This window comes from Malurus melanocephalus, unplaced genomic scaffold (assembly GCF_030028575.1).
Source record: "Malurus melanocephalus ecotype Western Australia unplaced genomic scaffold, MMel_1.1 scaffold_1216, whole genome shotgun sequence".
NCBI lineage: Eukaryota > Metazoa > Chordata > Aves > Passeriformes > Maluridae > Malurus > Malurus melanocephalus.
This window is the reverse complement of record NW_026624448.1, coordinates 29,541-43,917: the sequence shown is the minus strand read 5'-3', so window position 1 is coordinate 43,917 and position 14,377 is coordinate 29,541. Positions and strand designations below refer to the sequence as shown.

The 14,377-nt window shown below is 51.9% G+C and overlaps 3 protein-coding genes and 1 long non-coding RNA gene across 4 annotated transcripts in view; all 4 read right to left on the bottom strand.

The window, feature by feature from the left end:
- Positions 1-508: 508 nt before the first annotated feature.
- Positions 509-1,884, bottom strand: LOC130586586 (putative small proline-rich protein 5). Its single transcript, XM_057387440.1, has 2 exons — positions 1,807-1,884; positions 509-1,110 (listed from the first exon to the last, which is right to left on the bottom strand). Exon 2 carries the CDS (start codon positions 1,087-1,089, stop codon positions 802-804), a length of 288 nt encoding a protein of 95 aa, XP_057243423.1. The 5' UTR covers positions 1,090-1,110; positions 1,807-1,884; the 3' UTR covers positions 509-801.
- Positions 1,885-5,405: 3,521 nt separating this feature from the next.
- On the bottom strand, positions 5,406-7,868 carry LOC130586587 (uncharacterized). The gene is made up of 2 exons (XR_008966710.1): positions 7,448-7,868; positions 5,406-5,932 (listed from the first exon to the last, which is right to left on the bottom strand). It is a non-coding gene; the product is annotated as an uncharacterized LOC130586587 (long non-coding RNA).
- Positions 7,869-11,187: 3,319 nt separating this feature from the next.
- On the bottom strand, positions 11,188-13,516 carry LOC130586585 (uncharacterized). The gene is made up of 2 exons (XM_057387439.1): positions 13,404-13,516; positions 11,188-12,449 (listed from the first exon to the last, which is right to left on the bottom strand). The coding sequence occupies exons 1-2, from the start codon at positions 13,425-13,427 to the stop codon at positions 11,787-11,789; spliced, it is 687 nt and encodes a 228-aa protein (XP_057243422.1). The 5' UTR covers positions 13,428-13,516; the 3' UTR covers positions 11,188-11,786.
- A 344-nt stretch (positions 13,517-13,860) lies between these two features.
- LOC130586583 (uncharacterized) overlaps positions 13,861-14,377 on the bottom strand; it is a 3,738-nt gene continuing 3,221 nt past the window's right edge. Inside the window, exon 4 of the mRNA XM_057387436.1 lies at positions 13,861-13,913. Within this exon, the coding sequence (XP_057243419.1) occupies positions 13,861-13,913 (53 nt within the window). The remainder of the gene's footprint in view (positions 13,914-14,377) is intronic.

Sequence of the window (14,377 nt, the reverse complement as noted above, 5' to 3'; positions counted from 1 at the left end):
TTAGAAAAACCCACGAGGTGCTTATTTGCATTTATTAGACACCACACAGTGTTTGTGCCTCTGAGTCAGAGGGACAAATGGAGTGTGAGGAGCTGCTGAGGAGGGACCGAGTGGGGCCGCTCTGCTCCAAAAGGAATCCTGGAATGGGYTGGGTTGKGTTGGAGGGACCTCAGAGTCCATCCAGTGTCACCCCTGCTGTGGAYRGGGACACCTTTCACTGCCCCAGRGTGCTCTGAGCCTCGTCCAGCCTGGCCTTGGACACTYCCAGGGAGGAATTCCTTCTAGCTATAAATGTATAAAGATATATTCTGTATATCAATATATAAATAAATGGGGTGTAGATGAGCCCCCTGAATGCCTCTGGAATTACTGGCTTTYATTATTTTGAAATTTTAGGAGCATTTTGTGATTTTAGGGGCAGTTTGAGAAGAAAAGAGTGCAAAGTGGGGACTGGGAGGTAATGACAATTCTGAAGTGAAAAGGTCAAAGAATAAACAGACCATAAWCATTTTTCTTGCTTTTAGAAATCAAATTTTATTGTTTTGGAGGCTGTCACACGGTGTGGGAACCAGCAGGAACCATTCCCAGCTTTATGTAAATCAACCTGACCTGGGTCTTGCCTGCCGAGCAAATTAAACCAAATTGGAGCGAAAACAGCAACCGAATTCTAATCACAGACGAGAAATTCGAGGATCAAATCAAAAACGGGAACGAAGAACCGTCAATTCAAGCCTTAGGCACGGAGAGCATCCAAAGCAGGGACGATCTGGCGCATCCCAATGCCGGGGTCAGATCCTGATTTCAGTATTTGGGGTACTGCGGCAGCTTGCAGATGTTCTTGGTGAGCTGGGGGCAGACCGGAGGGCAGTAACGCTGCATCGGGGGGTAGCAGGGCTGAACTGGGGGACAATAACGCTGAACTGGGGTGTAGCAGGGCTGCATCGGGGGACAGCAGGGCGTCACGTAGCTGAATTTCTGCACCGGCTGCCTCTGGATGGTGTAGTGGCACGAGGCACCCGAGTCGTGGCACGAGGAGCGGGACTCGTGGCACGAGGTCTCGTGGCTGTGGCAGGAACCGCGGGAGCACATTTTCCTGGAGTTCTGGAGGAGCTGCGGGGAGAGAGGAGTGGTTAGGGTGGGTACGAGTTTATGGACATTCGCTCTGGGATTTCCCATTTTCTTCCTGATTTCCAGATTTTTGGAGGTGAGAAGGGTCAGTGCAGGTTGGGAGATGCTTTAACCCCTCACTAAACCCAGGATCTTTTATGGATTGATTTCCCAAGAAAAACTGGTCCAAACGACCGATCCCCAAATCCAAAAATCTTCGATCCCCAAATCCTGAAATCCCTGATCCTGAAATCCCCAAATCCCAAAATCCCCTGATCCCCAAATCCCGAAATCCCAAAATCCCAAATCCCCCAATCCCCAAATCCCAAAATCCCGTAATCCCCGATCCTGAAATCCTCTGATCCCAAATCTTGATCATTTCCCAGGAGCAGCTCCAGACCCTCTGGTTCTTTCTGCTTGAAAAACTTCAAGTCCCATTTCCACRAACCTCTCTGGCTTTCTTGTCTTCCAAGTGTTTTCCACTCTTTCTGTTRTTTTGGTTCAAATTGAGCCTCTGCTCAAGGCCTTTATTTGTAATTTATATAAAACATCTCATTTGGATTACAAAAACTTGGTCTCCAGCGCGACCAAGATCCAGAGGCGAGGTGGGCATACCCAACACTCCARCTCTACCCAAACTTGTAGAAAAACATCCAATTTCCTAAAGAAACTCCAGGGGAAGAAAAAAATCGGACTCACCTTTCCAGCAGTGAGGATGGAGCTGTTTTGGAGAAGATCAACGTGTGAAGGAAACTGGGATGAGAAACCTTTTATACTTTTCTGAAGGTTTATCTGGGACATGAGGCATCGCTAATTACAGATCCCAGCCCATTTCTGTCGGCCGCGTTCAGCTTCCCGGATTTTCCCTTTGATGCTCTGTGCTCTTAGAGTTGTAATTATTAATAGCTCGTTAATTCCTTCACCTCCCGATGAACGAGATTGGAAGGAATTTCACGGGAGGTGACGCCAGCACCGATGGATCTGTTCATGGACAACGTGGATGGGGTGGAAGAGGTGTTTGGAATCCAGAAGTGCCAATTCCTCAGGGTCACGTGGATCGGGAGTTGCACGTGATCGACCTCCACGTGAAGGAAGGATGGGTTTTGGTGTTAATCCCTGGGGATTAGGTTCAGGGCAGGAATTCTCCTGAAGAATTGCCCAATGGGGCCGGATATGTCAGCGAGAGATTTGTGTGAGCCCCAATCTGTCCTTCACCGATAATTCCAACCTGCCAGCCCGGTGTGGCCACCAAGGGTTTCTCCTCCTGGTGCCCATCAAAGCCACGGGGTCGCAGATTCTGCCACCACACCTGGTCCAGAGTGGATTCCTGTCCACGGGCCCCAGGTCCTGTGTCCTCAGATTTGCCCCAGAGTGGGCTCCTGTCCATGGGCCCCAGCTCCTCTGTCCCCAAATCTGCCCCAGAGTGGGCTCCTGTCCATGGGCCCCAGCTCCTGTGTCCCCAAATTTGCCCCAGAGAGGGCTCCTGTCCATGGCCCCAGGTCCTGTGTCCCCAAATCTGCCCCAGAGAGGTCTCCTGTCCAGGTCCTGCCACCTCTGTGGGTGCCCATCCACAAAGCCCTGCCCAAGCAAACCCAACCCGGGGCTTTAGGAGCTGTTCCAGTCTGGTTCTGCAATGTTTTCGGCATTGGTATCAAATCCTGGGACAGAATCCCAGAATCCCTGAGGCTGGAAAAGAYCTCCAAGACCAAACTTTGACCAATGTCCACCTTGCCAGAGCACTGAGTTCCACCTCCGGGAGTTCCTTGGACACCTCCAGGATGGCCCTGCTCACCCTCCCAGAGGAGTTTTGGTTATTTTCCCTTCTGATTTTACTCAAAATTCTTTCATTTCGCTGGGACAAAATGCTGCTGTTGCTGCCCTGCTTCCAGCACTTCCRGAAATGATTTCAGGGATGATGAGACAGGGATGAAGCTCAACAGAAAAATAAACACAACAATGTGATGCAGGAGACACTTGGGAACGTGGATTTTCCCGTGAATCACGGGTGAACTTTGCCCTTCCATGCTTGGGTACAAGTCATGCCCATTGGACCCATCAATTACATCTTCTGGTCCCATAAAAGGCAGGAATGTGTCAACATTGGRGTGGCATCGGGGATTAGGAGTGAGGCACGAGGGATTTGGGGTGATGCTCTGCTGACTCACTGGGATCCTTCAAACTGCTCCATTCACGTCGGGAGCGTCGGGATCCCGATGTTCAGAATGACCCCATAAATAKCTCCCTGCAAGGGAACTGCTTTAGGCTGCAGTCAGGCAGCGCCTTTAGGGATTTTTGGCCACGTGTGGGAGGAGATTTGCTGTCGTGCGAGAGAGGTCATGTATGGAAAATGAAAAAAAAAAAAAAATCTGTGTCAGGTATAAATACCAGGAAAGGAGGGCAGGAAAGAGAAATGTTTGAGGWTTGGGAAAGCAAAGCCCCCGCTCCCCAGGGGTGGCTCCCTGTGGAAGATTCCAGCTCTGTAAAATGTGTGAGGATTCCATCCAGAGCCCCGGCTGTCACTCTGCTGTGGCCCGAGGGGTTCCACTGATGATCTGGGACATTTATGGGAAATTCTCCCCGGGCTCGGTGTTTTGCACGGACTCTGCCCAGCCCCATCCGCGTTTGGTGTAAAGAGGAAGAAGCTTCCCCTGGGACATTTCTCCGCAGGGACTCAGCAGTTCCTTGGTGGGGACGATTTCCTGCCGGGTTTCTGCCACTCCTCCCGCAGCCTGTCCTGCTCTCCCGCTTGGCTCCGCAGATAAAAATCCGCGGGGATAAAAATCCCAGCTCGGCAGAAATTCCCTGTCTCAGACCCTCCCCGAGCCTCCCCTTCCGCGGGTGACACAACCCGGGGCTCAGCCGCCGGCGTGGGTGAAACCTTGGATTGCTGCGAAAGGATTCACCAAGGAGATTTTTATCTCCCCTTCCCACAAATGTTTTCAGTCAGACTCCAACCCCAGCTCGAGCCTCTCGTCTGGCTGGGTTTCCACCCTTTTTGGGTGGGTTTGGGCACAGGGACCAGCACCCTTCGATGTCCTCGTGTCCCGTCAGAGCCGCRCGTTCCCGACCCTGACATTTTCTGCTCCCGCAATCGTGGACYTCACACCTGGCAAAGAGGCTCCTCGTTATTTTAATTAAGAGTAATAACAAAACGAGCGCTAATAATAAGTTTCTCATTCTTTTCAAAGGTTCAGCACAAACCCCTGGCTAATTAAATATCTTGCGCATTACACACGGCGCTGCTCTCATCCCGCAGAGCCGCAAATTCCCTGGTGGATCCTGGGATGGAAGCCAGGGATGGCTCTGGTGCAATGGGAAATCCAGCTGCTGATTTTCAGGGACTTCTGCTCGTCTTTTTTTCCTTTTGTATCTACAAGGAGGGGTCTGAACTTCTACGATTTACGTCAGTTTGAACCTTGGGAAGAACTGGGAATGTTTTTCTCCTTCAGGAAACATACAGAAGGGTTGGAGCATGTCCAGAGATGGAAATGGAGCTGGGGAAGGGGCTGGAGCAGCAGGAGAAGGGTCTGGAAAACTCCTGAGGGAGCTGGGAGGGCTCAGCCTGGAGAAAAGGAGGTTTGGGGGGACTTTGTCTCTCTCCAGCTCCCTGACAGGACATTCAGATCAGAGGAATTTCCAAGGTCCTTCCAGGCCTTGGAAGGGGCTGCCCAGGGAGGTTTGGATTTCCCATCCCTGGAGGAACACCTGGACGTTGGTCTGAGTGACCAGATGGGGATTGGTCACTGCTCGGACTCAATGACCTCGGGGGTCTTTTCCAGCCTCAGTGATTTTGGAATTCTGGGATTTCCTCCAGGGAACACGGACTCCTGATGGGATTTTCAGGGAAGGGAGAGTTCCCTCACACAGAAGATCRATCCAACCCCAAATTCTCCCTTTAGAAGAGCCAGAGGGGACACTGAGCATGATGTGGTCCTTCCTCAACTCGTGTCCTCCTGTTCATGGAGATCAGGGATTCCCAGATATCCCACACGGAGTCTGCTCAGTGCCCTCCAGCCGTGAGCAAATCACAAACCCTTCCCAAGGCTCCCGTGAGGGTCTGAGGCTCCGAGCCAAGGGCTGGCATTGAAGAGGTGCTGATCTGCACCTTCAGCCCCAGACAGCTTTTGAAATCAGCCTGGCAGGCACCCAGGGCACAGAGGCTGCAGGGCTGAACCACCCCAGCCGCCAGAATGCCACGGGAAAAACAGGAAAAGCAGCTCCCCTTACCCAAAACGGACTTGGGAATGTGCCAAAGATAMGGAAAAGCCAAAGTGGAAAAACACCAGGACGCCAGCAGATTGGATGAGCTTCAGGTTTTAATATCACAGCTTTGCTACTGGAGACGGGAGCAGGGAACGGAGAGAGCGGAATTCCCCCGGCGCAGGGGAGAAATCCCGATTCCACCGCGCTAATGCCACTTTGGGGTTCTCAGGATAAGGGGAAGGGGCTGCAGAGGGGGAGCAGGGCCTGTCCAAGCTCGGGGACAGGGGACAGGAGCATCTCCGGGGGCTCCTCACTTCTGCTGCTGCTGCGGCGGCCACTGCACCGGCTGCTTGATCTGCTGCTGCTGCTGCTGGCACGGAACYTGGGCCACCTGGCCCTGGCCGGTGGCCACCGGGCATTGAGGGGTCAACACCACCACGGGGGTCACCTCGGGCACGGCGGTCACCTCGTGGCACACCACCCCCTCGGAACCGTGGCACGAGTGCTCCCTGTCGTGGCAGGAGGAGCTGCCGCCGTGGCAGGAGGAGCTCTCGGAGCTGTGGCAGCCTCTGTTCTCCCGGGAGCACATTTTTGGGTTGGTTTTGGAGTGAAGGTGGAAAACCTGGGGAGAAGAGGAGTTTGGGGTTAGATGTAGGGAGGGCATCGTGGTTTCCCTGATCTGCTTTGGGCAGATTGCCTTGCTGTGCTTTTGAGCTGGGAATTCCCTTTTTGCCCGTTCAGTTTGAGGTTTCATTCCCATAGTCCTGGATTAGCTGGGGCGATCTTGGCACCCTCAGAGCCCCCACAGCAGCCCTGGACTCTGTTTCTGCTGGGCTCCGTGAGCTGCTTCCTTGTTATTCCTTGAGCTGTTTCCCTGCTATTTCTTGAGCCATTTTCCCCCTGTTCCTTGAAACATTCCCTGTTCTCCTTTKAGCCATTTCCCCCCTATTCCTGAACCATTTCCCCCCAATTCCTTGAGCCATTTCCCATGCTATTCCTGAGCCATTTTCCCTCTATTTCCTGAGCCATTTCCCTGCTATTCCTGAGCCATTCCCCCCTATTCCTGAGCCATTTTCCCCCTATTTCCTGAGCCATTTCCCTGTTCTCCTTTGAGCCATTTCCCTGTTTCCCTTGAGCTGTTTCTCCACTATTGAGCCATTCCCTATTCTCCCTTGAGCCATTTCCCCCCTATTTCCTGAGCCATTTCCCCTCTAATCCTTGAGCCATCCCCTGCTATTCCTGAGCCATTTCCCCCCAGTTCCTTGAGCCATTTCCCCCTATTCCTTGAGCCATCCCCTGCTATTCCTCGAGCCCTTCTCTGCTCTCCTTTGCAGCATCCTGGGATGTCCCAGGGCTGCTCCCAGAGCAGCAAATACTCCGTGGATGCTGAGATAATCCACACCAGCACGAGGCATCTTGGAGAGGATCCCAAAATCTCACGGCGTGGAGTGRCGCCCTGGCAGAGCCCCAAAAAACCCAATCCCAAAGGCAGGCACCCGAAATAAAACCACTCCCGTGCCTTCCTCCCTCCCTGTGCCCTCTGCTCCCTCCAGGCTCAATTCCCTGAGCGTGAGGAAAATCCTCTGTGCACATCCCAACCCTCTTCTGAGGACTGCTGGGATTTCAGGGAGGCAAAAGGCATCGGGGACGCTGAGCTGCGAGAGGATCCTGCCACGCCTTCCTCTCAAAGTTTAAATCCGYCTTCTCTGCTCTTTCCTAAATTTCTTCAAGGAGTTTTTAATACTTTCAGCTCTCCCGAAAGTGTTTYCCAAAGGAGCTTAGTGAAGGAGTCAGGCTTATAAATGCAATTAAAATCCCCACCTTAGCCCTGAGGTTTCTCAGGAAAGATCAACCTGCTGCCTCTCATTCATCCCCCAAATCCCATTATTTGCTTTTATTCATTTCCAGTTTGTCCTCTGGATACTGGAAAGCACCGGAACAATCAAAATACAACTACAGGTAATAAATTTTTCTCGGCGCAGGCAACCCTAATTTTTGGGAGCGCAAAACAAGCCCCAAGCTCCGAGCCAAGTATTCGGCTCTGGATAACCCAAGGAAATGCCCCCGGAGTAAAGCTCAGCTCAGCGCAGGGAATTTTTTGTTGGAATGAAAGGCTAGCGGTCAAGCAGGGACTCACCTGGGCTGTGAAGGCTCTGGAGGAGAAGCGGAGCCGAGYGAATGAGCTGCTTCTCCCCTCCGAGGGCTTTTATACGGTTCCCGAGTCCCTTCCTGAAAATGCAATAACCCCCCCGGGGCAAAAATGACCAAGGTATTTACACAACAGCCGCGCCCCTAATTACCCACCACCTTCCAAAGCTCCTGCAACCCGATTTCTGGGATTGACTTGTCAGGCCCTGGATTGTCTTCCTCGTGTTACACACGGCTTTTAATTGCAGCTCGGCCGCCAGTGAAAACCGTGTGGGCGGCTCGGCTGTCTCACCCTCACGGCACGATGAGCTGGAAGTTGCAAAACGGACGGCAAAGGTGGTGAGTTTTGGGGTTCCTGKCCTCCCAAAACCTCTCACCCAGAGTCTGGAATGAGGGAGAGGTCCCAGAGTCCAGTGGTCCCTGGCTGGTCTTGGCAAGACTGGGTTTTTGTGGAGAAAACCCACCGCACTCAGGTCCTCGCCATAAAAAATGGTGAATTCTTAGAAAGTTCTGGTTGGACGGCCTTGGAAAAGATCTTTGAGGTTGTTTTCACCCCTGTGAGACACCTGAAGGTACCAGAATTGAGCTGAGGGACCCTTCTCTCTGCTGGGGTCATTTCCCAAAGGAAAAAAACCAGGATAATGAGGTCTGTGGCCACTGTGGGAGGCTTTGGCAGGTAAATGACCTGGCAAATGCAGCTGGTGGCACAGGCCACTTGTGAAAATCTTTGTTCTGCCTGTGAATTCCCCAAAAATGCAATGAGGTGTCCTCAACATGAGGGAGAACGTCCTCCCGTGGAGAGGGCAGAGCCCTGGAACTGCACAGGGAAGCCTGGAGTGGCCCCTCTGGGGTCACTCTAAACCCACCTGGACCTGTCCCTTTGTCACCTGCTGCAGGTCACCCTGCTCCCCAGCTGTTCCAGGGTTCTGTGATTGTGACATTCTGTGATTGTGACATTCTGTGATTCCATGGTTTTGTGATTCTGTGATTCTATGATTTCATGATTCTGTGATTCCATGATTCTGTGATTCTGTGATTCTATGATTTCATGATTCTATGATTCTGTGATTCTATGATTTCATGATTCTGTGATTCCATGATTCTGTGATTCCGTGATTCCGTGATTCCATGATTCCTTGATTCCATGATTTTATGATTCCCCACCTGTGCCCATCCACTTCCCACCCAATTTCACGGCCATTCCACCATCACTGACACAATCACCACCAGTTTTCATTGCTGACATTTTTCCTGGCCAGCCCCAAGATGCCCCAGAATCTCTCCTTGAAAATGTCCATTTTTCTCATATTTTTACTTTTTTTTATTTTCTCACTGGAGCGACAATGGGAAACCGGTACCTACGGAAGTTGCTTGTGCAAACCTTGCAGCCGTGAGTAAGCTGTGAGTAAAATGCTGGGTCAGAGACCACGATCTGAGTTCCCCACTCATCTTCAGCTCTTCCTTGGGGCGGGCTGGGAGCACCTGAGTGCAGAGCCCCGGGATGGTGCAATCGTGGATGCAACCACGGCTACGCAACAGCCCCGATTTCTCATTTTCCTTCTCCTTTTCCCTCCCATTTCCGGCCTGATTGTGGAATTCCAGCCGGGTGCGTTTTTCCTCCTTTTCCACCTGAGCTCTCCCTCATGGAGCCATGAGGTTTTTTAGGGCAGAGATCACCCAGAGCCCARGGGTGGCTCCCGGCCGCTATCACTGAAACAAAGGATGGAGTTTCTATCCAGAGGCGCCAGCTGGAGACTTTCATCCAGAAACCAGATCCGTGTTTGCTGCTCAGCCTGTTCAACGGCTGCAGGAGAGGGGCCTTGGCTTAACAAGCACTGACAGGCCCAGGATGAGCCCTGGTTATCAGAATTTGGGATTAATCCTGGTTGTCAGAGTCAGGATGAGCCCTGGTTATCAGACTTTGGGATGAATCCTGGTTATCAAAATTCAGGATAATCCCCGGTTATCAGAGTGGGGRTGAGTCCTGGTTATCAAATTTTGGGATGATTTCTGGTCACAGAGTTGGGGATGAGCCCTGGTTTTCAGAGTTTGGAATGAGCCCTGGTTATCAAATTTTGGGATGAATCCTGGTTATCAGAGTGGGGATGAGCCCTGATTGTCAGACTTCGGGATGAATCCTGGTTTTCAGACTTCGGGATGAGCTCTGTGTTATCAGAATGGGGATGAGACCTGGTTGTCAGACTTCAGAATTAAGCTTGGTTTTAGAATTCGGGATGAGCCCTGTGTTATCAGAGTCGGGATGATTTCAGTTAYCAGAGTTTGGAATGAGCCCTGGTTGTCAGACTTCCGGACGAATTTGGGATGATCCCTGCTTGTCAGCCTTTGGGATGAGCCCYGTGTTATCAGATTTTGGGATGAGYCCMGTGTTATCAGAGCTCCTCAGTCGCCGAGGATGACTCGTCCCTGCCCTGTTGCACAAGGAGAGGGGAGGAAACCTGCCCACACCGAGGATAAAACTCAGCCTTGTGCTCCTCCCARCCCTRRKCTGGAGCTGAGCTCTGCAGAGGGCRGATCAGCTCCGGCTCCTYGTGCCCAAATTTTTGGATACAAACCCATCCTGCTCTCCCTGGGTCTGTTCAATATTGAACCATCCAAACTCGGGGAGTGCCCTTTGATCGGAGCCTCAAGATCCAGGGAATAAGAAATGGAATTTTCAAATCTTTTCTGTTTTCTTTCTGTTGGGAGGGACTGAAATTTTGGGGTGGTTTTTGACAAGTTGGAGCAACACAAAGATCTGAAGCCTCTGGACTTGGTTTTCTGGAATTCTCTGGGAATTTGTTGGAGCTTTCAGAGTCCTTTTTTTTTTCCCTTGGTGAAGTAGGGAAAGTTATAGAAATATATAGAAAATATAGAAATATCAATAGTGGTTGATTTTAGAAATAGATGCATGTAAATGATAACACTATTTTATCATTTATAATACCATCCTAATTTTAGAATGGAACTTAACATGGCTCACAACAAAACCTTGTGTAATTTTCCCCACACAATGATCTTACAACACTTTACAGTGCRAAGGATCTCTGGCGTCGAACACAGAGTTCCGAGAATTTGGGTTTTTGGTGTTCCAGGGCAAAGTTTTCTGCATTTTTATTGAGCTGAAAAGCCCAAAATCCCCCCAGGTGAGTGAAAGCACAACAGTAAAAACCAAACAACGTGATTTTATGTCTCACTTTTAAATGGGCACAGATCCATGGGCGGTTTTTTTCCCCTCCTAACAATTATTTGGATGAGTCAAACCACCCCAGAGAAGAGTCCTGGAAGATTAAATATTTGGCAAACCCCGTGTCCCAACCAGTGCTGGAATCRTCCTCTCCCCATTCCTAATTTAGAGCCTGATCCTATCAAAAGATGCCAGAGGAGGTTATGGGGAGGGAGCCAAGGAATTTGGGGGAGTTGCCTCACGCACGAGGTTCTACGTGCTCGGGGTTACGCCATCCCCGGCGATCTCCGGGATGGGAGCCTGGAGTTGTTTCCAAATAAACAACCTTTCACTGCCGAGGTCACGCTGTAAACAAYAATCAGGCGGAAATCCCCCGGGAGATCCACAGAACTCATTAATAATTCTTGTAGGGCACACAGGGCGGGAGGAGCATCTCCAGCAAGAGCCAGATTGAGAACAGAATCCCAGGATTACAGAATTCCCAAATAGTTTGGGTTGGAAARGACCTCTCTGGAGGTCTCCCGGTTTCCACCTGGAGCAGGTTCAGGTGGGTTTGGGATGCCTCTGGAGGGTGAGACTCCACTCCTTCCTCAGGCAGCTCTGGAGAGAAATTCTTCCTTGAATTGTTGAGGTGGAATTTGGGRTTTGGTTTGTGTCCCTCACTCCTTGTCCTGCCACTGGTTGCCACTAGGAACAGTCTGACACCATCCCCTTGCCACCTGAACTTCTCTGGCTGTTGGAAATGCTGTATTTTAATTCTATTCATATAAATGTTGTGTTTAAATGTGAGTAAAATACGTAAAAAAAGGTTGGAAGGAAAACTTTGTGTTGTGGACATTCTTTGAGGATCCATTTGTGTTTTGAGTGAAGGAGMCAGAAATGAGAGAAATCATCCTGAGATTGAAACTACCCTCAGGCTGTGAGGTTTTATTTTACAACCCATCATCCTAAGGAGAAGGAGAAAAGAATCTTTTCCTGTCACCACAGCRCAAACCCCCAGTTTTCCAGCAGTTTTTGGGGGACTGTCATCAGCCCAGCCTCACRTGAGGAACGCGGAGCTCTGCGACCRTAWGGACGTGCAAAAATGCCCGTTGTGGCTCATCCAGGGACACTTTTGGGATTTGGGAACGGCCGCTGGGCCGAGTCACTTCTTCTGGACGGGGGGCCAGTGGGTGCTCTGTTTGCACTGCTGGGTTTTGGTGCTGGGGACAACCACGGGGCATTTCTGCTGCACCACCTGGGCGCAGCCCCCACCGGCAGGGCTGAGCTCCACTGCCGGGAATGTCCCAATTCCATATCCCAACCCTCCACCRTAGTACCCTGACCCTTCAGTCACCCCTCCTGTGGTCAGGGGTGTGGAGTATCCATACCCACCCCCTGCTCCTCCAGTGATCCCCAAATCCCCACCGTGGTACATGGATCCCCCACCTCCCCCGGTGCTGCTGATGACCGGACCCAAATCCTCGCTGCCGTACCCCATCCCCACGCCGGGGCCATAAACGGGGACGGTCCCCACCGTGGCGTCCCAGCCGGAGGTGACCCCAGAATCCCCGCTGGAGACCACGATGGACCCTTCGCCGTCACACGAGAAGCGCCCCGAGATGCTGTAGGGGGCCGGGGGTGGCGGGGGCCGCCAGGGCGGGGGTCTCCGGGTGTAGTGGACGGAACCGTCCCCGCTGCAGGAGAAGGAAGCGCGGCCGTGGCGGTTGGAGAAGGCGCCGCTGCAGAAACCGTGGTGGCTCAGGGACATCTCCCGGCTGTAGCCGCGGTGCCGCCGGGAGCATTTCCGCCGGAGCCAGTGGTAGATCTGGAAAAATAAAAAAAAAAGGGGAAGGAAAACACCCGAATTTGCCCCGTTTTGCTTTGTGTTCGCGCCGGGGCAGGTGGGGAGGTGTCGGGTGGGGTGGCCAGGAAAGCTTGGCCGGGGTCGGGGGCAATTCTAGGCTTTGAAACCGAGCACAGCTGAGACATTAGAGAATCAGGGAATCATGGAATAATTTGGGTTGGAAAAGATCTTAAAGCTCATCCCATTCCACCCCCTGCAGGGGGCAGGGACACCCTCCACAAGACCAGGTTGCTCCAAACCCCTGTTCCTGAAATCCAAGGGTATCTGCACTCTTCCTGGGATAGCTTTCCTCTTTCTACCTCTTTTTCCAGAGAACACAAAAATCTGAAATATATTCTGARTCCAAAATCTGAAAATATAAAACCTGAAATATATTCTTTCCCCATCTAATAATTGCCGTGGTTTTCCCCACTCATTTTCACGTCCGCAGCCGCAGAGCTGCGAAAACACCGAGGATAATCCATGTTTCTGTTTCTAAACTGCTGCAGGAGCGATGGATCAAAGTTTCCACCCTGGCTCTGTTATCGCAGCCCCAAAATTCTTTTGCAGAAGGTGATTGGCCCAGACACGGAGGTTTGTGGCCATTCTGAGGCTGGTTATTAATCAGTGTCAAAAAAACGCGTCCTGCACGTTCTAACCCACAAAATTTSTGCAGTCCCCACCCAGGTTTTCACCCTGCTCATCCTTCCCGCCGCATCCCAGTCTGGTGCCTTGATTTCCCTTTTTTTTCCCTGGGGATTGTATCAATCACGGAGCAGGAAACTATCCAGATCCCGAGGGCTTGGCTCGGGCAGAGGGGTCCTGCTGCCAGCTCGAGCCGAGGTCTCAAACGAGCTGCATCCCACTGCCAGGAAATCTTAAAATCCCAGGAAAAAAAAATAAAAATAAAAAAAAAAACAAAAAAAGCGGACTTACCCTCTTCAGCCATCGGAAACACATTTAGGAGATAAAAGCCGCCGGAATGAGGAGCTTTAACAGCCTCGGGAACATTTATACGGCGTTTAACGTGTATGGGAAGTGAGACACCCTCGGGAATGAGAAGGATTTATTTACCAAACTGGAATTTCGGTGTTTGCTTTGACTCCCGATCCATATCTCGCCTCACACCGCTCATTTCGCCCGCTCTAATTGTTACTTCTGCTTAATGAGCCYATTCCTGCCCTGGGCTACGCAGGAACCCTCCGGCCCCCAACCCCGGGAGAGGTGGGTGGGGGTGTGGGATTAGGAGAATGTGGGGCGGGATTGGGGAGTGCGGGGCACAGGGCATGGCGAGCGCTCGCCACGCTCCTGTGACAAAATCTGCACCTCCCGGGTAGCTCCGGGGGGAGTTTTTTTCCCCGAGGAAAACATTTGCATATAAACCAGAAGGTCGTCAGAAGTGATCGATGGCMGGATTGGGAATTTTGCAAGGGTGCCGGAGGTGCCCTAAGAGATTTTTAGGACGGAACTGCGGAGGTGTGAATGTCCTGGTGCTTTAAGCCAGCCCGGCTGGATTACGCTCTAATGAAGGATCGCGCCTCCAAATCCCTCCCTTCCTTTTTCAAATCCTTCTTCTGGTTTGGAAAGAGCCTCAGAGGTTGCGGGGACACTGGTGGGGGTTGCAGGTCCAAGCCCGGCCCTGCAGAGCAGCTCCCGGAGGCTGCAGTGGGTCCGGTCAGCTGTGGGAATTTTGCCGAGGGGACAGAACGCCCTGGCTTTGGCCAAAAATCCCGTCCCGGGGGGAAGAAATCCCAGCGTGGGGTGGTGGTGCCGCCAGGGCAGGGTGTAAAGCTGGGAAGGGAGGGATTTGAGGACTGGAGGAAGATCTGGAGCTGCCTGAGGGATTTGTTGCTGGTTTTATTCCTTCCTTACTGGCCCGGGGCTGGGTTGGCTGAGGAGCAGCTGAGGCT

Coding starts and splice junctions, on each gene's coding strand:
- LOC130586586 (XM_057387440.1), bottom strand. CDS start 1,089: ATGTGCTCCCGCGGTTCCTGCCACAGCCACGAGACCTCGTGCCACGAG.